We start from the raw sequence: 25,041 nt of genomic DNA on the forward strand, positions 1-25,041 counted from the left end.
GAGGCGTGATTTCTGCTGCAGGATGTAAATTGAGAATGCAGCAGTGGGTGTGTGTGTGTGTGTGTGTGTGTATGTGAGTGTGTGTGTGTGTGTTGTTAGCATAACGATCGGCGAGGGGGCCCCAACGCTGCACAATCACGTTGCTTGGCTATTTCAATTTAATCACTCTAGCATGCAGCAACACAAATTACAGCTGTCACCGCACTGTGCTGCTCTAATACATATTAACTGCAGCTGGAAACACGAACGTAACGTACAGCCGAGTCGAAAAGTCTCTAAAAGTTTTAATTTATCTTACTCGTAAAATAGCTGTTCACCAGTTTCGCTTTCTCTGCAAGAGGCTCAAAAATATCCTTCGGTCACTTCGGAAATTCTTGTGAAGGAACAATGCTAGAACTGCAGCCCTGATTCTTTTGTTTTTACATCAGTTTGTAGCCTTGTACACAGCCAATCTTAAATTAGCTATCTAGCGACCGTTAGCAACAAACATTTATGATTTTAAAATCCTATTAGTCAGCTTATATTAGCTAAATAAGTACAGTTCGCAACAAATATGAACAGTTATAAATACAACTTTAAAATCCTTTTAGAAATTCTGTCAGGTTTTTATACATTAGCTAGCTATGTACTATTAGCAACTAAGGTCATGAATATTTATGAATATCAATTGTTAGCTTATTTTACCTAGCTAGCACTAGCAAAAAAATCCCTCTTAGAAATTTTGTTAGGTTATTTTATGTTAGCTAGCAAGCTACTGTTAGCAGTGATGATTAGAAACATACAGGTATACAATTAAATTCCTGTCAGAAATTGTGCTGTTAGCTCACTAGGTAGCTAGGTACATAAAATCAGCAGGCAGGATTATAAAACTATATAAGCATAAACAGTCACTCAGAAATCCTCTCAGATTAGCTCATGCTAGCTAGCTAGCTAATTAGCAGAAGGAATTATACCACTTCATGAATGCTATCTAGCTAGCATTTATGAATATGACTTTAAAAAAAAAACTCTCAGAAATCCTGTCACTTTAGCTCATGTTAGCTAGCTATCCAAAATTAGCAGTGAGGATTATACCCTGTACTAACATTTAAAAAATAAATCTCAGAAATCCTGTCAGTTTAGCTCATGTTAGCTAGCTAGGTAGCGTTAGCAGTTAAGATTGTGATCAATATGGATTAAAAACCTCTCAGAAATCCGGTTAGTGTATTTCAGCCAGCTAGCATTAGCTGTGAAGATTATGAGAATTTATGGTCATAAGACCTTTTTAGAAATCCTGTCAGGGTGCCTCAGGTTAGCAAGCTAGCATTAGCAGTGAAGATTATGGATAAAATCCTCTCAGTTTAGCTCATGTGGCTAACAAATCTTGAAAATATGTGTATATATTGTATAGGAATGCTAATGCTTCTGCCTACTTGAAGACACAATTTCCATAAAACTCCTGTAAAAACTGATATACAGCTCCTCACACACTGTCCTTCAGCACTACTGCCACTGTTAATCAAACGCGCACGCACACACACACACACACACACACAAACAGAGTTGCTGTGTACTGAAGCAGGTGTGTCTGTGTGTGTGTGTGTGTGTGTGTGTGTGTGTTTCAAAGCTGTGTTTCTTTGACTTTCAGCAGTGATCAAGAGTCTCACATAGCTTCACCCTCAGCAATTTGTGTGTGTCAGGAGTGTTTTGTGTGTGTGTGTGTGTGTGTGTGTGTGTGTGTGTGTGTGCGTGTGTGTGTATAGCAGTGATTGCAGACCTCAGTGTGTCAGCACTAAAGAGATTAACTGTGGGACTGTGGGAAGGTTGTGTTTAGTGGCACGTCTCGAGCTGCACGACACACACACACACACACACACACACAAAACACTCCTGCCACACAAACTGCTGACTGTTGCCTAGTGACAAACATGAAGTTTTTTTTTTATTGAAATCTTACTACTTAATGGTATTAATTATTAACTTAATAATTTATCTTTTTATCGCTAACTCCATAACTGCTTTAATTATGCAATATAATAATTAGCCTAACGCTAGCTAGAGAACTTACTAGCAAGCTTTGATAGTTTATTAATGTCTCCAACTGCAGCTACTGTTGGAGAGGTAATGTTAGCATTAGCCAAGTTCTCTGGTTATATAGCATAGCTGGCTAGCTGGTTAGCTTAGCTAACTATTATAGTCTGTAATTAAAACCAGGTTTTATTGCTAAGCTTGATGTTCAGTGAAAGAAGTGAAAAGTAATGCAATGGCCCTACGCTCACACTCGCAAATTAAACAACGCACTACAATCAGTGTTACAATTGGTTATTTGGTGGACATGTTGTGTGCTTGGCTTCGTACTGACTTTGTTTCCAGATTAGCTAATTGTACTAGCTAACTGTATACTAACCAGAGGCACTAACAGTCGCTGCTACTTCCTTCTTCCAAGCTTTATTTTTTTCTGCACACATTTAAGGTTATATATTTATTACTATTTCACTTTTCTGCTGTCACCCTTCTGAAGTCTGCGCTAATGCGCTAACCCACCAAAACAACAACAACAACAGCAACAACAAAAACAAAACATGTTCATATTTGCACAAGGACTATTTATTACTATTGCACTTTTTTGCATAACTGTTACAGTTTACAACTGATACTGCTGTCCATAATCTTGCACCTTACTTTTAACTGTAAATATTTTATTTAACTTGTCATATTTTTTGCTATTTGCATGTCTGGTGAGAGGGTAACTGCATTTCATCGTCTCCGTACGCGTACACTGCACAGTGACAAAGCTGAATCTCATCTCATCTCATTTCATATGACAGGATAAGAAGAAACCGTTATGGTTTATTATTTCTTCCATTTTTGAGCATCAAACAGTAAATGGGAATTAATTACAGGTAGGAACTAAAGTCGTGAGTGGGGAAGTGAAGAAACGTCGGACCACATTTGCCACAGGATTGCTCCGAAGTATCGTTTGAGCCAATCGTTTGGATTTGTCTCTTTGCCATGTCATAACTAATTTGCATAGAATTAAGAATCTCAAATGTCGCTCGTCACTTGTAGCTGAAATCGTGGCTCTGTGTACACAAGTGGAAAATAAGCAGTGGCCCGTTGCTTGTCGCTTGCTAGGGAAGGGTGACATGACCACCTTGTTTACCAGCTCAGCTATGAATTAAAGGCCGAAGAGCGGAAACAGTTATCGGTTGCTATTCATGTCATCTGAATTTGTACGTTTAGCATCTTTTAGCAAACTACAGGCCGAAATCATCATCCAATCATCTCTAACCGAAGCTGAAAATGACGTTATTATTCCTTCATTTCCCCTCAAGCACTGTATGTAATCCTACACTGTGTTTGTACAACTTGCATCCATTACTGTAACGAGTGTGAAAGAGCTCAATGTGAAATGTGAACACACACACAAACACTCATCCTTCAAGTGTAACATCCACCATCTTATCAACTGCTCAGGCAGAGAGAGAGAGAGATATCAGAGACATCTATCTGTCAAAAAGCAGCGCTAGTTTTCATGTTCGCTATTATTGTACAGTATATTAGATGCTGGAGGGAAAAGGGAAAGAAAGGGAGGGAACGAGACTGACAGAAAGAAAGAGATTGAAACAAGAGCAAAAAAGAGACTTCGGCCTTGTCCACACTAACACGGGTAATTTTATACAGTGTTTTTGTTTTAGCCACGCTGTTATTTTCAGACTGAAAGTTTTCCGTCAACGATGAAATGTGAAAATGATAGAAAACGACGCACTGGGCCCGAGGCACAGGATATCTGACCCATTGCCTTTACGTCATTTCTATGATTTTCACATGTTTTGATGACATAAACATAAAACATGTCAAACGTGAAATTAAAATCCATAATACAGAAAACATAAAACATGTCAAACGTGAAATTAAAATCCATAATACAGAAATCTAATACAGGCATCACAATACAGTCCGCCATCTTGGAACTGCGGCGATCACATGACAATCACGTGTCAGTGTTTTAGTAAAGGCTACGTTTTTCCCGTCACTCAACCACAATGCAAAAATTTGGATGCCACTCTGGACAGTTTTCGGTTGCTGTAAAACTGTTATAATGTCGATGGAAAGACAAAATAGATACGAAAAGATGTTTTTAAAAAGTCACGCAGGTAAAGCGATAGAAGGACAGAGAGACAGATTAAGACAGAGCAAGAGGGAAAAAGAGTCAGTCTGATCTCGTAACGCAATAAACATATAAAACAGCAGTTGTTCACGTGTGCACGTCAGATTTTACGGTGAACTTTCTTTGTTCGGGGAGAGTCCTACGATGCAATCGTGATGATCTAAGATTTCATCCAAACATGCTTTTCAAGAGTTACAGCTGTTTGAGTAAACCAAGCTCCGCCCCTCTTGGATTGATTGGCATGTGGCGGCCATATTGTTCACAAATCTCAGCATGTTTTTGATAATTATTAAGTTTCACGCTGTACTCAGTGTTTTGATATGAAATACAGCAAAAATTTTTGGGATGAGGTCACAAAATTAGATTTTGCATATTATGCAAATTAGCCCCAAATCTAAGTGGGCGGAGCTAAATAATTCATGAGGCTTTTTTTGTTTGAGAAAAGCCAAGGCATCAGTGAGAAAAGAAAATTAATAGGGTACAACTTATTCTCTGTCTAGCTCTCTCTCTCTCTCTCTCTCTGTCTTCTTTCTAGCCTCTGATGTCTGACTCCACTTTTATCCACTCCAGCGTCAAAAAGAGTGAAAGAGGTGTGGAAGAAACGAGTGGAAGAAGGGAGTAAAAAGAGGAGTCTGACACTCTGAAGCAGATCAGTGAGCACTCGGTGAAGCAGCAGGAGAGCTGAGGCATGTCTAATTAAGATCCTGGTTCAGATCAGACGAGACGAGAGGATCAAGCGAGATTTAAGTCAGTACACAGGAGACAGAGAGAGAGAATGAGAGAATGAGAGAGAGAATGAGAGAGAGAAAGGTTAAGTGTCTTATTAATATCTAAGTACGTTGTCAGATGTCTGGATTTTCCACCCAAGTACACGTTTAAAAAATACCTGTTAAAACTGGTACACATTAATAAAAAGTGAAAATCTCTGCTCCAGTCCTTTTCTTCAGACTTCAGCAGGATTGGAAACAAGTCTACATCTAAAGCTACATACATCACCAATATTTTAACCAGCTAGCTTACTTAGTTAACGTTAACTAGCTTACTAAGATTAACTGAAACACTGATTACTAGTAAAGTTCACTGGGATGTAAAACTTAATTAAGGGATTGAAGCTTTTTTTTAATGAAAGTGAAGCCTTTAAGCTGAACAACAAACTTTCTGCTTTCAAACTTTACAAATAAAACTTCGGCATTTGCTGAACACGTACACACACACACACACACACACACACACACACATGCAGAAAAAATTCCAGGTTTATTATTTTTTTTTTAAATAATAAATTATATTTTTATTTAATAATTATTTTAAATGATTTAAACAATATCAAGATATTAAAATGTTAAAAAAATATTTAAAAAGTAAAAATTTTAACATATTTATAAACAATTATTCCATATATTATATGTGTTTTATTGTAAATGTGGACAGAACTTTTATACTTTTATACTTTTATACTCGGTGCTGTTTGTCGCTTCGCAGTCGATATTTCAGTCCCGATTTAAGCTGTACGTCAAAAAGCTGTACGTCTGGAGTAGAGATTAAATAATCTACCAGTATGTTGACGTCAAATTAACCTGCTCACACACACACACACACAGTCGCACAAACACGAGCTGCTGTTCCTGACTCAGTGATCGATTTGTTGCAGTAAAAAAAAACCTTCACCACCACACACACACACACACACACACAGACACACACACACACACACACACACACACACACACTGTGACGGAGGTGAAGAGCAGCAGGAGAGCGGTCGATGAGATGTGAGACAGGAGAGAGAGGAGATCACAAGGCTGAGTGGGAACACACTGAACCCCTGTGACACTACACACTCGGCTTTTTTTCGTCTCCTCTGATTGCGTTGTGTGTTATGTAACGACGGTGGTGTTGTGTTACTGCCTATGTCATTCATTTTAGAGGAAACTTTCATCACATCGCTTCGAATCACATCACTAGAGGAGGATCTCTCTGCATCTTTCTGCAGTCAGGTCCAAACCTCTGCGTCAAGTCACGTCAGATTTCTGAACAACGGCTTGGTCTTAGCTTGAAATAATGTATTAAATGAGGAATAATCCACTCTGTGTGGTGCTGTTACAGGAAAATAATCAACTGATGGAGCAGAGACACTGTCACCGCCATGACGTCGATTATCTTCCTATAACAGCATGCCCCAAAGTGTTTTATTCCTCTTCTACCACAGTGATTTGCCAACGATTACAATTTTCTACTTACTTAAAGAACGTCCCGTCATACTTTTTATCCATTTACAGTTACATTTAATGTTGTAGAATGTCCACAAAACAAGTTCACTTACATTATAGCAGCTATAAATTTTATAGCAGCTATAAATCTTCATTCCCTCACCAGCCTCTTTTTTTTTTCTCTCATATTGTGTAATGAGGCAAAAAATAAATGCAGCTTGTCATGTTACTGACACTGGAGACTCCTTCCATAAATGTTACAATAAACATTTCCTTACAGAAAAGTTCACCCTCTCAATGATTACACACGTTTTTAAACTCCGTTTAAATCGTTTTTAAATTACACACGTTTTAAATTACACACGTTTTAAAATCCATTTAGGTCGATTATACTGTACATTAGCTTTGTCTCACTAGATTAGCTTTCACTTGCTAGATTAGCTTTCATGTGTTAGGTTAGCTTTCAGCTGCTAGGCTAGCTTAGTCACGATAGATCCCTGAGAGAAATTGTTTAGCTAGCTTTTAGTTGCTGACCTAGCTTACGCTCACTTGTTTACGTCTAGCACGCTAGATTAGCTTGCATTCACAAGGCTAGCTTTCAGTCGCTGGGTTAGCGCTGACTCGACGTGAGGGTGCATAGTTTTGATGAAAGCTGCATTAGAGATGAGCAGCTTTGTGATAATAAAGCTTATGTACGTATTACCCACATTAGCCCCTCCCACTTTGGACCATGTGACCAGTGATTGTGGCCATAACGACACATTCGGCTTTTGATTTTACTGTACTGTATAATTTTGTCAGTTATTTGTTTCTCACTGCAGCGTTCACTCCTGCTTCATGATGCGATCTGAGAACTCTGTAAAGGTTTACTCCATCTATAACACATTTATAACACTGTTATACAGCATTATTACAGGCTAAATCACTGCTGTGTGTAGTCTGTGTTAAAGCAAAACAGTCAGCTGTTTTTTTTTTAAATCGCTCTGTTGAACTCTGTTAAACTGTCTACGCAAAAAAATCTGAATTTTAGTAGGTGTTGATCCGGTGCTGTTTATTTTACAGCGTGTCTGTGGGTAATTGTGGTATAAACCATAAAGCTGTCATCTTACCGTCACAGTCGCCCAGATGTGAGGTGTTCCCGTGATCCACGTCCTGCTCGAAGGGAAGCCTGTAAGAAAAAAAAACGACCACACATGAGCGCAACGCATTTTCTCATAAAGCGAGAGCATTTAGAAAGCTGGAATTACAGCCATGTGTTTACGGCACAGAACGACAAAGAGCTCTTAGCCACAAAGAGAAAAATCTCTCCCAGATCTTTTAGTTTTGTGCCGTCGTTCTGTTCTCGGGGCCGCGCGTGGATAATTAGCAATATCGGAAATCAGAAAGGAAACGTGATGGAAAAGAGAACACAGGAATAACAAGTTGAGAAGTTTCACAGGAACACGGCGTCAGTCGCACTCTCGCTGAGAAACATCGCAGATTCTTCAATCACACACCTGCACCGCTCCTTAATGAAGAGAAACGAGCGCTCCGAGACTCTCTGTTACAGCCAGAGGTGAAGTGAGAGAGCGGTGAAGCCTAATGAATGGAGGTGAAGTTGTTATAGCGTTAACGTCAAGTGCTGATGGAGATAATGACACGGGGACGAGTGTGATTTCCAAGCGGGAGCTTTTCAAAACGAAGAGAACACGTTCTGTTGTTTGAATAATGGATAAATGAATCGGATAAAGAATGAATGAATCGGATAAAGAATAAGTGAATAAAGAATGAGTGAATCAAATAAAGAGTAAATCAATCAAATAACAAATAACTGAACTGAATAATGAATAAGTGAATCAAATAAAAAAATAAGTGAATCAAATAAAAAAATAAGTGAATCAAATGAATAAATGAATCAAAGAAAGAATAAGTGAATTATATAAAGGATAAGTGAATTGAATAATGAATAAAGAACACTAATAATAAGTGGATAAACAAACAGATGCTTATTTTAACATTGACGGAAGGAGTCTCCAGTGTCAGCACTTTGTAACAGTCAGAGTTAAAGCTGTAACTTTACGTATTTCAGACATGTTCAGGACAGATTACACTTTGTGGAGAAAAAACAAGGGAATCTGGTGAGGGAAGGAGAGTTTATAGCTGCTATAACGTAAGTGTGAACAGGAACTAACTTGTTTCTTGGACATTCCACGACATTACATGTAACTATGAACGGATAAAATGTACGAAGTGTCATTCTTTTGGAATTGTTAGCAAATCAGTGTGGTATAAAAGCAATCAAACACAGGTGTTTTATTCCTTACGTGTGTAAGAGATATAAAAATAACGGACGAGGTGGAGATAAAGAACCTCATCACGCTAAGCTGGATTTCCTGTGATTTTGGGGCAGGTTGCTAGCGGACTAGCCTGAGGGTTGGGTATACTCTGACATTACAGATCTACTCTGGGTCCAGATTTTTAAATTCATATTTTCCCCTTCGATTTAATTATTTAGCTACTAACTTAACTAAAGAAACTGCGTCTGCTCATATGACCATACGAGGAGAGCGCTAATGGCCTTTTTCTGTACGTAAAAGCTGACAGACTCTTCTGATTGGCTAGTGGTCATGTGATGGACCACAGAGAGACAGCAGGACTATCATGTCGTCCCAGCGTCCTGGTCTGTGGCATCGTCTGGAATCAAACTGACAATTAAACAGCGAGAAACCCGATCTGGCTGCAGCACCCAGGAGCCCCGCACACACACGCACACGCACACACACACACACAACTACACAAGCTTTAATGGTGTCTGTGAAACATCTATAGCGTCTAATGTTTCCTCTAACCACGGGCATGAGGCGAGACTCCTCAGAGAGAAGACAGCAGGGTTTAACGCACACACACACACACACACACACACACACACACCACAGCGCAGTAGCTTTAGGGCGGACGGATATAACTGAGTTTACACATTCCTCGCGAGGACAAGCACAATGGAGCTCTGTGAAAAAGTGACGACCAGCCGAAGCAAAACCATCACACAGCATCTCTTATATTTACTGCATGTGTGTGTGTGTGTGTGTGTGTGTGTGTGTGAGAGACGCAGTTAAGTCCATCTGAAATAGACACTAAACCATTTTTACTGTAATGTGATATGGGATCGATCTTCTCGTTTTGGCCGTCCTTGTTAAAGTAATGAGTGTAACTGGATAACGGTGCGTGTGTGTGTGCGCTCGTGTTTGTGTGTGTGTGTGTGTGTGTGTGTGTGGGTGTTTGTGTGGCTGTAGCCAAAATGTGCTCAGGGTTCAGCCGACAGACAAGCTGTATTTACACACCTAACTCAATAAAACAGCTCCACACACACACACACACACACACACACATATTCATACGAGAGATATGAAAAAGAGAGTCAGAAGAACAAAGAAAATGATTATGTCTTGATTATATCTATGATGCTGATATTTCAGCTCTAAAATGATTGGCACTCTTGGTAAAAACTGGCTTAAAATGTTATTTTAAAACCAGCGTTAAGCTAATTAACATTAACGCCTCACTAAAAATATCAGAGGAATCTAGCCCTTCAATTAAAGTACATTTATTCTGAGGGAAAAAAAATTATATATATTTTTTAACAAAACCATGTGTCACATATATAAAAAACTCGAAAAAACTATCGTCTTTTAGATCGCTGTGGATTTGTACAGCTGTACAGTTGGTTGAAATATTAAGACATCCGTAGTATTAACAAATCTGTAGTAATAATAAATCTGTAGCATTAATAAAATCTGTAGCATTAATAAATCTGTAGCATTAATAAAATCTGTAGCATTAATAAATCTGTAGCATTAATAAATCTGTAGTATTAATAAAATCTGTAGCATTAATAAATCTGTAGCATTAATAAAATCTGTAGCATTAATAAATCTGGAGTATTAATAAATCTGTAGCATTAATAAAATCTGTAGTATTAATAAAATCTGTAGTATTAATAAATCTGTAGTATTAATAAATCTGTAGTATTAATAAATCTGTAGCATTAGTAAAATCTGTAGCATTAATAAATCTGGAGTATTAATAAATCTGTAGCATTAATAAATCTGTAGCATTAATAAATCTGTAGTATTAATAAATCTGGAGTATTAATAAATCTGTAGTATTAATAAATCTGTAGCATTAATAAATCTGTAGCATTAATAAAATCTGTAGCATTAATAAATCTGTAGCATTAATAAATCTGTAGTATTAATAAATCTGTAGCATTAATAAATCTGTAGCATTAATAAAATCTGTAGCATTAATAAATCTGTAGCATTAATAAATCTGTAGCATTAATAAAATCTGTAGCATTAATAAATCTGGAGTATTAATAAATCTGTAGCATTAATAAATCTGTAGTATTAATAAAACGTTACTCTATAGTTACTCTAATGTTCCCCTAACATTTCTAACATTAATCTAATGCTCCTCTAATGTTACTGTGTTACTCTGATGTAACTTAACATTTACATTACTCTAGAATTACACTAACATTTAATTTAAGGTTCCTCTAACTTTATTTTGTTGATGTAATGTATATTACTCTATCTATACTATAACTTTAAGGCTTTTCTAAAAGAATTGTTCTGTTATTGTACTACAAATCTGGCTTTAACAAAACTCTTTATGTTGGATTTATTATTATTATTATTAATAGTAGTACGCTTATAGAACAATTCTACTCCCTTGAATCATATACAGTTATATACATATATTCAGACAGACATTGAAAAAAGAAAAAGACTCGTGTATATAGGACCTGAGATTTGTTCTCTGATTGCATGTTTTGGGTTATGTAACACGAGCGGAAATTACGTGCATGTGAGGAGCAGCGTTTAGCGTCAGTGTTAGCATAACACCCGCATGCTGTGTCCTCACCTGACTTTCGGTCAATGTACACAATCAGATAAAAAGCTTACATGGTGATTATGAGTTTTCAGTTTCAGATACATAAAGGATTCTTACTGCGATAAATCAGAATGAGTCAGATTTATAATGGATTATAATGAACAGAGAGAAAACACCAAAAGATACAGAATGAGGGAACAAGTGGACATGGAGATAGAATGATAGAAAGAAAGAAGGATAAAAATATATAAAAATACAAAATGAGAGAGACAGGTGTACAAAAACAGTGAGAGAGAGAGAGACAGGTGTACAAAAAGATACATTTAGAGAGAGAGACAGAGGCAGATGTACACAAAGACACACTGAGAAAGAGACACGTGTACAAAAACAGAAGTGAGAGAGAGACAGGTGTACAAAAACAGAAGTGAGAGAGAGACAGGTGTACAAAAACAGAAGTGAGAGAGAGACAGGTGTACAAAAACAGAAGTGAGAAAGAGACAGGTGTACAAAAACAGAAGTGAGAGCAAGACAGATGTACAAAAACAGTGAGAGAGAGACAGGTGTACGAAAACAGAAGTGAGAGAGACAGTACCTAAGTGAGACAGAGGGAGAAAGAGAGAGAGAGAGAGACAGTGTGAGAGAGAGAGGTGTACAACAAGATACATTTAGAGAGAGAGACAGAGACACAAAGATGTACACAAAGACACACTGAGAGAGAGACAGGTGTACAAAAACAGTGAGAGAGAGACAGGTGTACAAAAACAGTGTGTGAGAGAGAGAGAGACAGGTGTACAAAAAACAGTGAGAGAGAGAGAGAGAGAGAGACAGGTGTACAAAAAAACAGTGAGAGAGAGAGACAGTACCTAAGTGAGACAGAGGGAGAAAGAGAGAGAGACAGTGTGAGAGAGAGACAATGTGAGAGTGAGACAGTAAGTGGGACAGAGGTAGAGAGTTAGACAGAGATAGTGAGTGAGACACAGGGCTGTAAAACAGAGCAGCAGTGAGAAATATGGATAGTGTGTGTGTGTGTGTGTGAGAGAGAGAGAGAGAGAGAGACAGACAGACAGACAGACAGACAGAGGGACAGTGAGACACAGAGAGTGAGACACAGAGGGACACCATGTGTCCTTCAGTGCGTATTCATAGCAGTAAATCTGTAATGGCTCTGAGAAGATGACTGCAGAATACAGCACATAATAAAACACACACACACACACACACATACACACACATACACATACACACAGAACTGCTGCCTGTGCACATTTCCACAAAACTCTGACTGATGTGTTTAAACACACACACATGGACGACAAATTAACAGCAGCAGTGCTGACACTCACAAGCAGCGAGGGACACACACAATCTTTACAGGACTACATACCGTGTGCGTGTGTCTGTGTGAGTGTGTGTGTGCGTGTGTGTGTGTGTGAGACAGAGAGACACAGTGATATCACTGCTGTGCTTCTGTGGATTTCTGTAAAGCAGAACATTACACAGAACCACTTCCAAAATCCCAGCGCACATTTAACGAGTTCGCTCCCCCACTCTCTCTCTCACACACACACACACACACACACACACACACACACAGACACAAAATCACACTGTGAGACTCTTTACCTCTTCTCAGTCTCTGAACTCAATAAATCTGAATCTCGGTGGGGTTTTATTGCATTACTGCACCAAACACAAGTGCGCACTTCATCGAGAAACTGCCATAAGCTTCCACAACATTAAATGTAACTATAAATGGATAAAAAGTATGACATGTTAATCTTTAATAAATAAAAAAAATGTAATTGCTGACAAATTTTTATGGTTTAAGAGGAATAAAACCCTTCAAGACTTCAAGGCTGTTATTGGAAAGTAATCAGCTTTGGAGTAGTAACAGTAACACTAACTTCATCACACATCAGCAATCCTACATCAGCATGACACTGTGTTACAACAGCATGACACTGTGTTACAACAGCATGACACTGAGTGTTACAACAGCATGACACTGTGTTACAACAGCATGACACTGAGTGTTACAACAGCATGACACTGAGTGTTACAACAGCATGACACTGAGTGTTACAACAGCATGACACCGTGTTACAACAGCATGACACTGAGTGTTACAACAGCATGACACTGAGTGTTACAACAGCATGACGCTGAGTGTTACAACAGCATGACACTGAGTGTTACAACAGCATGACAGTGTGTTACAACAGCATGACACTGTGTTACAACAGCATGACACTGTGTTACAACAGCATGACACTGAGTGTTACAACAGCATGACAGTGTGTTACAACAGCATGACACTGAGTGTTACAACAGCATGACACTGAGTGTTACAACAGCATGACAGTGTGTTACAACAGCATGACACTGAGTGTTACAACAGCATGACACTGTGTTACAACAGCATGACACTGAGTGTTACAACAGCATGACACTGAGTGTTACAACAGCAGGACACTGTGTTACAACAGCATGACACTGAGTGTTACAACAGCAAGACACCGTGTTAAAACAGCACGACACCGTGTTACAACAGCATGACAGTGTGTTACAACAGCAGGACACTGAGTGTTACAACAGCATGACACTGAGTGTTACAACAGCATGACACTGTGTTACAACAGCATGACACTGAGTGTTACAACAGCATGACACTGAGTGTTACAACAGTATCACACTGTGTGTTACAAAAGCATGACACTGTGTTACAACAGCATGACACTGAGTGTTACAACAGCATGACACTGAGTGTTACAACAGCAGGACACCGTGTTACAACAGCAGGACACTGAGTGTTACAACAGTATCACACTGTGTGTTACAAAAGCATGACACTGTGTTACAACAGCAGGACACTGTGTTACAACAGCAGGACACTGAGTGTTACAACAGCATGACACTGTGTTACAACAGCATGACACTGAGTGTTACAACAGCATGACACTGTGTTACAACAGCATGACACTGAGTGTTACAACAGCATGACACTGTGTGTTACAACAGCATGACACTGAGTGTTACAACAGCATGACTGTGTTACAACAGCATGACACTGAGTGTTACAACAGCACGGCACTGAGTGTTACAACAGCATGACACTGTGTTACAACAGCATGACACTGAGTGTTACAACAGCAGGACACTGAGTGTTACAACAACATGACACTGTGTTACAACAGCATGACGCTGAGTGTTACAACAGCACGACACTGAGTGTTACAACAGCATGACAGTGTGTTACAGTTTTTAAAAGGTTTTGCAGCACAGTAAAGTGACTTGCGAGTCGCTAATGTAGGATCCGGTTTTAAGGCGTGGCCTAATATTGTAATGAGTCTGTTTGATTGACATCATTGTGTCCCCTGTATTGTGTTACAGAAATACAAGTTCTGCTACTATACGTCTCTGCACCTCATCTGTCTTTACATAATAAAGAAAAATAGAAAAAAATAATATCCTATATGCTAATAAATGTTGCGTGGTGATTAGTTTTCCAGATTTACCTGGTGCCGGCTCGGAGGAAGGAGCAGGTGCTGCCTTTAGTCCAGCCGCAGTACGGATCCCTCGAGGCGATGCAGTTCCTGTGAAGTCAAACGAAGTCATTTATAAGTGCAGAAGAATAAATCGATACACCCTGAGAACTGTCAAGCTACTTTTCACCAAAGACATTGATTAATATTATAATAGGGGTGTAACGATACACTCATGATCACGATTCGATTCGATTCACAATACTGGCTTCATGATTCAATTCACTTCGCTTCTCAGAATATTTTGAGCAAAATTTTAATGAAAAATTACGACTGAAAAACACAAACTGCGACACTAAAACAAGTCACTTTAGAAAGAAGTCACTTTAGCGCCTGTAGTTGTATGCACGCAGACGACTAGTTCAATTCTGATTGGTACTTTGGTAGTCATGACAACACCTCAGTAACCCCGCCCAGCTCAATTCGGTCAGAAGAGAAGGACAAATCCATCATAGAAGCTACAGATAGTGGTAAGAAGCTAATTATAAAAATGAGTTGAGATTTAATCGTAAAATATATAATATAACCCGCTGAATGATCAGATTACCGATTAGCAACGTTCCTCCCCAATTCCTTGTTTTATTACAGTTCATAAAGACAATAAGCCACGCCCCTAAAGCTCCATACTGGAAAATATTTTTTGTGGTTATTTCAATTTTATTTCATTTTTGCTTACAACTTTTGCATTGCATGCGCTTTATTTCAGTTTGCATGAAATAACATGATGGTTGTGATGCAGCAAGAAGTGCATTTGCATTTAGCCAATCAGACGAGGGCTTCGCAGCGGCGAAGACTTCTGATTCGCCAAACATCAAACCCCATAAACGCCTACTAGGAACTGTAATGGAAAAACATGCAAGTGGACATCAGGCAGAGTGTGTGTGTGTGTGTGTGTGTGTGTGTGTGTCTCACTTCATGCAGCGGGAGTAGAGATGGCAGCGAGCTACCGGAACTCGGACCACGCAGGATGGGAACGCCAGCAGGAGTGTGTGACTGACGGAGTCCAGAGAGAGAGACAGGAGCTGCCGAGCCTGAGGAGAGTCTGTAGCACATCTGTAACACACACACACACACACACACACACACACACACACACAGAGCTTAACACTCTTACACACACTCCTACTCTGTGTTTAACCTACACTGTGTGGCTGCTTTGACACTTGACGTTTTTTCCCCTCAACCTACTGTATGTGCTTCTTAAACATCCTACAAAGTGTGTAAAAAGTGTTGAACTTTTCAGAAACGTCACATCACACATTTTCTATTTTTTAAACCACCAATATCTCAGTGGAACTAAAAACAACAGCGTGTATATTTTTGGGACATTCACCGGTACGTGATGTGATGTCCCACTTTAACTGTGGCTGTGTATAGACAAGTCAAGAGTTACACTAATCTTAATTTCATCTGCATTACTGAGAATAATAAACCTAATCTCCAGAGCAAGCTAGGCTAGTTAGTTAGCCGATACCATACTAGGACTGGTAAGAGCGTTGTCGCAGCACACGAGCTGATTTTTATTCACGAAAGCACAAAAGCCACTGCGGTCAGCACTTTTTCTGACAGAGAAAAAAAAAAACTCCGAGCCTGAAAGCAGCCGATGAAATATTATCCTTCAGTGCCAAACCTACACGTCTCATCAGTCACTGAAACGTGAATTACGTTTAACGAGTGTGTACTCCTGTCTGCTGCAACGTGACACACCGGTCCTCCAGGTCACATTTAACATCTCACAGTAGTGAAACAAGATACACAGCTCTTCCACGTCTGTTATTACTGCTAACACCACAGCGCTGTTGAATTCTGGATTCTGATTGGTCAGAAGCTTTTGATCCATTTTCTATAACAGCAGCTCTGACAGTAGCGCAGGTTTATATTAATGCACTCGTTCTAATACGTTATCGTTTCTATAGTAACAGCTCGCTCACAGGGACTTGTGTAGCGGATGCTGTGCTGATAATAAACAGATTAAAAAACTCATTGAGATGTAAGATGATGTTTATTTAACATTTATGGAAGGAGTCTCCAGTGTCAGCGCTTTGGAACAGTCAGAGGTAAAGCTGTAACTTTTCCGACATCTTCAGGACAGAGGAATGGCATGTTTTTCATGGACGTTCAGCAACATTAAATGTAGCTATAAACGGATAAAAAGTATGACGTGTCATTCTTTAATTAACAAAAATTGGTTATCGTTGCCAAGTTGCTGTGGTGTAAGAGGAATAAAACACTTCAGGATGTGCAGTTAGAGGAAAATAATCAGCTTCAGGGTGGTAACAGTAACTCGTCACACCATCGTGCTGTTGATGATTTGTTTTTGATGAAAGTAAACATGAACATTTGGTTTTTATGAATGAGATATAAATATTCTCTAATAATATTTGCCCATTTGGGACCTTAAACATCTTTACTTCCATTCCATCTCACACATTTACCACAAAAATGACATAAAATGATTCTTGGAAAAACTTCAGAAACGTCTGTGCTGTTTTCAGTGAACTCAGAACCTTACAGTGTACTCACACCTTTCATCTCCCACTTACACACACACACACCTGTAAAGCAGTCGGAGGTTTGTAGTTGTTTATCTAGAAGTGCGAGTGTGTGGCGTGGAGTGCTCATGCTAATGAGATCAGAGAGAGTGTTAATGATGCTGTACAGCTGAAGAGCGAATCACAGTCGAGGATCAGAAAGAAAAGAGAAGAGAGTGAGATTAGAGAAAAACGATACTTTATACTCATTAGGGAGAGAGAGAGAAGATAAAAGGGAATAAAAGTTAACACTGAGAGAGAGAATGCAGGAATGGCAACGCTATAAATATTAGTCAGGAGAGAGAGGAGAACATTTCTGCATTCACTTGTGACCTAAAACGACTCAATAAATTCAAAACAGTCTGCTGATAAAGAACATGGGATAAAAAAAGTAACGCTAGATGACGTTAAGAAATGACAAGTGGAAACTACGAGCTGCAAGCATTTACCAAAAAAATGAAACAATACCTGATCCAGACGTTCAGTTTTTTTAAATATTGATGAAATCTGGTGGCATGTTAGCATAACATCGAGTACGCTAGCAGACGGCTTTTGTTTCAGAGATCTACAGTGAAACATTTTACCTTCTGATGGTGTTTTTATAAACAAACCTCGCCAGCCAGAGCTGTAGCGTTCTCCAACGTGTTTCAGTAATAAACGTAGCTAAGAATGGAACTGATTCTGTGTAATGTAGCCCTGAAATCAGACTTAAATAAAATAAATAAATAAAGTTGACTGACTTAAAGCTTCTACAGGTGTGTATAGCAGCTCATAGTCCAGGCTTATCAGGTCAAAAATGATCGCTAAAGATAAATGTCTCTGGTGAAACTGAACTGTAAGTGAAACTGTGTTTTTTCTTCTACAGCCTCACTGCTGAGCTTTACTGAACATGGACTTTTATGTAAAAAGGTATTTGTCAAACTAAAGTTCAGATTAAAACTAGACTAAAACACAAAAAACAGGCAAATACTAAACTAAAACTAGACTAAATCTAAATTTCAGATTAAAACTAGACAAAAAGAAAAACCAGACTAAAACTCACTTAAAACTAAAACCGTCAAAAAAGCAAGGGATCTCAAATCTTAGCCATCGTTCCTTTCTTCGGCTGTTGTAGATAACCAACCAGAAGCTCTTCAGCCCTGACAGGAGGTCTGAGTCGGAGAAACCGGATGCACTTTCAGTAAAAAAAAATAAATAAAAAATCAGGTGACTCTATTAACGTTAACACCATTTTTTCCCCCAGTTCTCCTGCTTAGCTCCTAGCGTTTAAACAGGAGATAAGTGAAGCGAAGAGCACGACGCTTTTAAATAAATACTCCGGCAGACTAATTTTCCTCCCGTTTTTCTCTATTAGTGAGAAAAATTCTGGAGGAAAAAAAGTGAAAGAAAACTGTGGAAGTGCTGGAGAGCTGAGCGATGATACCAATTAAAGTGGAGTTCTCAGTCGCATGGCACTTTCAGCCTCATTAACACGCGCAGCAGGACCAGCGGCCGTTTGGTTCCACTGAGACGAGGTGAATCCGGTTTATTTCCTCCACTCCGCCCTGATTAGCCCGCGTCTGGCTGAGTGCTGTCTCTCTCACGCCGGAGCTCATCACTAATTTATGACGGTTTCGCTGGAGGAGCGGCTGCAGAGCTCAGCTCCATGTCGTGATGGAGAAACTTCAGACGGCTTGTGGGTTATTAGTTGTTTTTTTTTTTTTAGGGGTCCAAGCACCAAGGGTGCTAAAGACTCTTTGTTTTTGGTCTGTTTATTATTTTTCAAACACTTGCTACAAACATCAGGAATAATAGTCATCAGGTTCTGGCAAATGATTGGGCCTGGACGTGGCCCAGGGGCTTAATAGCGACCCCTGTTGACATTTTACGTATTTATGGGCATCCAGTTTCAGCACCAGATTTTGTAGGCATATGGGTGTTTCTAAGAATTCTCATCTTAGTAGATTCATCTAATTCAAACCAAATTTGACATCTGTATGATGTCAACGTGTCCATTACGCATAGCGTTGCCATGGTGAGGCAATCAATTAATGTGTTACGCCACACCAAGGATGATTTCTGGCCTGTTGAGTATTTTTCAGCACCATTGTTGAGGCGCTTGGTTTGCTTAAAAACTCACAAAACTGGTAGAAACATTAGAAATGACGTTCATCACACGCTGGCCAACGATTAGATCAGGGAGTGGCCCAGGAGCTCAACAGCGCCCCCTTTGACATTTTTACTATTTATGGGCATCCAGTTTCATCAACATGCACTGAATGTGGTAGGCGTATGTGTCGCCTTAAGACAGACAAATTTCACAATCACATCCATTAACTTCGCCCAACATGAAGCCGCCATTTTGGATTTTCTGTGTTTTTTTTTTTGTTTTTTTTTTAAAGAACAACAACTTCTTAAAAAAACCTTTTTAATAGTGAGGCTTCTAAACCAAACTTTTATTTCCTGCTCCTTGACGGTTAATCAGATTCATCGTAAATTTGCTCAACTTATCCATGACGTTAAACTGCGAAGGAATTTTTGCTATCTTGTTTTTTGGGTCCTGTGAAAAGACTGAGTGGAAAAAAATGATGAATGAGGGAGACAGAAGAATGTGATAGAAAGAGCTTGTTAGCAAAACTGAGAGAGTGATAGCAGGAGAAAAAATACACAGCAGAGCAGGTCAGTGAGACCGAAATAGTGTGGGAGAGAAGTAGAGAAAGACTCGCAGACTAAACAGTTTAGGGACGGAGGTGTAATTAGCGCAGCTGCTATGCTAGAAAGAGTCTTGCCTAAGCATTTGTTATTGGCAGCGAATGTCTCCTATGTTTATCCCACTCATCCCTCAGTGCAGATTTCATCATGCTAACATCCATAAGGGAAGAATAAAGTACAGTGTTGTGCTGTTACAGGAAAATAATCAATGACGGGGTGGCGTGATGAAGCTGAGGCTGATTATTTTCCTATAATATCACATGCTTTAGTGTTTGATTCCGTTTACATCACAGCAATTCACTATTTTTTTATTCATTAAAGAACATGTCATACTTTTATCCATTTATAGTTACATTTAATGTTGTAGGAGGTCAGCGAAAACCAGTTATGTTACAGCAGCTACAAACAGTCGTTCCCTCATCAGCCTCTCTTTTTTCCTCTCAAAAAAAACGCAGCTTGTCATGATACCGAGAAACTGCAAAAAAAAAGCGTAAACTCGTCTGTCCTGAAGATGTCGGAAAACTTAGTCACAGCTTTACCTCTGACTGTTACAAAGCGCCCGACACTGGAGACTCCTTCCATCAATGTTGAACATCTTCTTACAGAAAACTTCACCATATTTACAATGACACAAGTCCCTGAATGAGCTGTTACGATAGAAACGATAACGTAAACACAGAACGAGTCCACTACTGTCAGAGCTGCTGCTATAGAAAATGTATCAACAGCGTCTGACCAATCAGAATGTAATACACACACACACACACACACACACACCCTTACTTCTCTGGGTTGAAGCCCTCCAGCTCCTCCAGGAAGACGTTGCCGTTGGATGCCATGTTGTCTCCGTCATGGACGACGAGGAACTTGAGGATGGTGCCGCGGTTGGAGCCGAGGAAGACGACGGTGTGGTTGCCGTGGGGACCGGCGTTCGTGTCCACCACCATCTTATTGAGCTGATATCTGTTGACACACACACGGGGTCGGCTGATGATTAAAACTCGCCTCCCTGCTGATTCGAGACATGGAGAAAATGAAGCTGAAGCTTTAGAGATTAATCAGACGCTAGGGCCCTAACGACACGCTGAATAAACGAGCACACTCGTTTGCATAATTAAGACAGTCTAGCACAGGGTGAGACCACGGCGCCGTGGCTGAGAGGACAAACTGTTCAAACTTTTCTACGTGTTTTACACTAAAGTATTCGCTGAATTATAAACTAATCACTAGACTATTCACCCTATTCACTAAGCAGTGCATTTCCAGGGTTCTGAAATTTTTAAAGCATGTTTGAAAGGGTACTGAGGAATAACTTGGTACTAATAGTGTTAATGTGGCCTATATAGGGAATAGGGTGTGTGGTTTGGGACAGTGTACTGATGAGGGTGTGTGTGGTCTAGGACCTGTTCACAGTGGAGTGAATAGGATATGTGGTTCGGGACACGCCCACAGTGGAGTGAATATGGTATGTGGTTTGGGACATGCCCACAGTGGAGTGAATATGGTATGTGGTTTGGGACACGCCCACAGTGGAGTGAATAGGATATGTGGTTTGGGACACGCCCACAGTGGAGTGAATAGGACATGTGGTTTGGGACATGCCCACAGTGGAGTGAATATGGTATGTGGTTTGGGACACGCCCACAGTGGAGTGAATATGGTATGTGGTTTGGGACACGCCCACAGTGGAGTGAATAGGATATGTGGTTTGGGACACGCCCACAGTGGAGTGAATATGGTATGTGGTTTGGGACACGCCCACAGTGGAGTGAATATGGTATGTGGTTTGGGACACGCCCACAGTGGAGTGAATAGGATATGTGGTTTGGGACACGCCCACAGTGGAGTGAATATGGTGTGTGGTTTGGGACACGCCCACAGTGGAGTGAATAGGATATGTGGTTTGGGACACGCACACAGTGAATTGAAACTAGTGAGATGTTTGTGATGGTGTATATGTGCACCATGTTGTGAATAGGATGCATGGTTTGGAACACATCCACAATGGACTGAATAGGAGTGTGTGGTTTGGGACACGCCCACAGTGTAGTGATGAGGTTGTGTGTGGATCGTGACACGCCCACAGTTGAATAATGATGGTGAATGTAAACCTGACTCGGCGTGACCCAATGCGACCTGGTGGGCGGAGTCTCTGCGTCTCACCTGACCATGGTCCTGATGATCCAGGGTCTCTGTCCCACAGACGGCACAGCCTCATCCATCAGAGGGTGAGTTTTCACAAAGTTCAGCATCTCGTCAGGGAACAAAGTGGACGAGTTAAACCTGGAGCCCTGACCAGCACAGCCGCCGGGTCTGACACACACACACACACTTGCGTTACACAAATACATCATTCCTTTCATTTTTATTGTGTTTCCTTTCATCACTTGAGACTTTAACAAGGCTGTTTCTAAGTTTGCTTGTCCTTTTTTTAACTTTCACTTCCTTTCATTGCTTTCTTTCTTTCTTACCTTCTATCAAGCTTCAACCCAGTTTTGGTGTTCTTTCTTTTTCCACTTTTTTTTAAACCTTTTTTTTAAAAAAAAAAAATAATCTTTCCATTTATTTTCCCCTCCCTTCCTCCCTTCCCTCCCTCCCTTCCCTCCCTCCCTATTAGGTTTTAAATGTCATGCCTCTCAGGGCATTAAAATAATGTATAAATATATCTTTTTCTCACCCTCTCATGGATCCCTCCATCACACTCAGTTGTTAGTGAGTGTGGAATCAGAGATGTGATTATTACTGCACACACGGAGTCACTGGGCTGTGTGTGGTGTTTATGATGTAGAATTCAGTGAATTATCATTAACCAGGAAATGCAATATTCAAATGTTCTACACATTTATTTAGTAATGATTTAAATTTTCAGTGAGCTTTAAAAGGAAAATGTACACCTCACTCTACAGTGGTGAGAAACACAGCTGTGCATGTTAGCAGAGCTGTAACACACACACACACACACACACACAGTGCTTTGTGTACCTGGGTTTGGGGATGAGCTCATCTGCCACCGGCGTCCAGATCGACTCTGGAGATTTCTGCTCCTTAAACCTGCCGTCAAACACTGCAGAGAGCTGCTCCATATCAAACACACACACCGCAGAGCCAGGGATACTGCACCACGGGAGAGGGGAGAGAGAGAGAGATGGGGAGAGAGAGAGAGAGAGATGGGGGAGAGATGGAGATGGGGGAGAGATGGAGATGGAGAGAGACAGGGAGAGAGACAGATGGGGAGAGAGAGGGAAGGAGAGAGATGGAGAGAGAGAGAGGGAGAGAGAGAGAAATGGGGGAGAGATGGAGATGGAGAGAGACAGGGAGAGAGATAGATGGGGAGAGAGAGGGAAGGAGAGAGATGGAGAGAGACAGAGGGAGAGAGAGAGAGAGAAGGAGAGAGACAGAGGGAGAGAGAGAGAGGGACAGGATATAGACAGAGATGGAGAGAGACAGAGAGATGGGGAGGGAGAGAGAGAGAGAGAGAGAGAGAGAGATGGGGGAAAGATGGAGATGGGGGAGAGATGGAGATGGAGAGAGACAGGGAGAGAGACAGATGGGGAGAGAGAGGGAAGGAGAGAGATGGAGAGAGAGAGAGGGAGAGGGAGAGAAATGGGGGAGAGATGGAGATGGAGAGAGACAGGGAGAGAGACAGATGGGGAGAGAGAGGGAAGGAGAGAGATGGAGAGAGAGAGGGAGAGGGAGAGAAATGGGGGAGAGATGGAGATGGAGAGAGACAGGGAGAGAGAGAGAGAGAGAGATGGGGGAAAGATGGAGATGGGGGAGAGATGGAGATGGAGAGAGACAGGGGGAGAGAGGGAGAGAGAGGGACAGGATGTAGGCAGAGATGGAGAGAGACAGAGAGATGGGGAGAGAGAGAGAGAGTTCAGTCATTATCATAGTTTTCAATTACTATCTGAATCACTATCTGAAATTGCTTATTTTAATATTAAATAAATTAATTATACTATTACCATCTGTATCTCTACTAACATACAGCTCCGCCTTCAAACTGTAGGCCACACCCCCTAGCTGAGTTAATTTCATTAGTTTCATTAACAACAAAATGGAAAGAAGAAAGGACTTCTGTAGGAAAAGCCAAAATGAAAAAAAAAAAGTTCCTAGTAGCTGTGTGTTCGTGTGTGTGTGTGTGTGTGTGTGTGTGTGTTCGTGTGTGTGTGTGTGTGTGCACTATGCTGCAAGTTGCAGTGTCAAGAAATAAAACATCTCCTTTCAGTTAACTCAGAGTCTCTCTGTCATCATAAATGCAAAATCTGTCTGACTTACACACACACACACACACACACACACACGCATGCACTCAGAGAGTGCGAGAGAGAGAGAGAGAGTGAGTCAGCTCTGAGCTCCTGTTCACACCCACTCCCTCTTTATCTATTTTTCACATTCACTTCCCCTGAAATGACTAACTTCCACATCTACAGCATCTCTGAGGTACTCCCATTTCACTGCCACAGCGAGCATGGCTAAAACTGTCTCACTGCTTCTCTCTCTCTCTCTCTCTCTCTCTCTCTCTCTCTCCGAAGTGCCCTTTCTCTACTGTAAAACAATCTGAGACTCACTGACACTCGGAGACTGAGAGAGGGTGAGACAGGTAGAGTCACAGATATAGCTATGGGTAGGCAGATAGATAGATAGATAGACAGATAGATAGATAGATAGATAGATAGACAGATAGATAGATAGATAGATAGATAGATAGATAGATAGATAAAGAAGACATACAGACAGTCAGACAGGTAGGTAGACAGACAGGTAGGTAAGTGCATAGGTAGGTATACACAGTTAGGCTGACAGATTGGTAGGCAGACAGAGAGACAGGTAGACAGACAGGTAGACAGACAGGTAGGTAAGCAGACAGACAGACAGATAGGTAGGTACATACAGTGCCAAGAAAAAGTATTTGCCCCCTCCTGATTTCTTCTATTTTCATCACACTAATTTATTTCAGATCTTCAACCATGATGTAATATATTACAAAGACAACCTGAGTAAACACAAAACACAGTTTTTAAATGAATTAAAATTAATTTTAA

General features: G+C 40.3%; 1 protein-coding gene across 1 annotated transcript in view; it reads right to left on the reverse strand.

The window, feature by feature from the left end:
- sema6bb (sema domain, transmembrane domain (TM), and cytoplasmic domain, (semaphorin) 6Bb) overlaps positions 1 to 25,041 on the reverse strand; it is a gene marked incomplete at its 5' end in the record, with an annotated part of 143,463 nt that overhangs the window by 19,345 nt on the left and 99,077 nt on the right. Inside the window, 6 exons of the mRNA XM_053235914.1 lie at positions 7,470 to 7,528; positions 14,748 to 14,825; positions 15,687 to 15,827; positions 20,780 to 20,959; positions 22,160 to 22,309; positions 22,979 to 23,110. Coding sequence (XP_053091889.1) covers positions 7,470 to 7,528; positions 14,748 to 14,825; positions 15,687 to 15,827; positions 20,780 to 20,959; positions 22,160 to 22,309; positions 22,979 to 23,110 — 740 coding nt within the window. The remainder of the gene's footprint in view (positions 1 to 7,469; positions 7,529 to 14,747; positions 14,826 to 15,686; positions 15,828 to 20,779; positions 20,960 to 22,159; positions 22,310 to 22,978; positions 23,111 to 25,041) is intronic.

This window comes from Pangasianodon hypophthalmus, chromosome 8 (assembly GCF_027358585.1).
Source record: "Pangasianodon hypophthalmus isolate fPanHyp1 chromosome 8, fPanHyp1.pri, whole genome shotgun sequence".
Lineage (NCBI taxonomy): Eukaryota > Metazoa > Chordata > Actinopteri > Siluriformes > Pangasiidae > Pangasianodon > Pangasianodon hypophthalmus.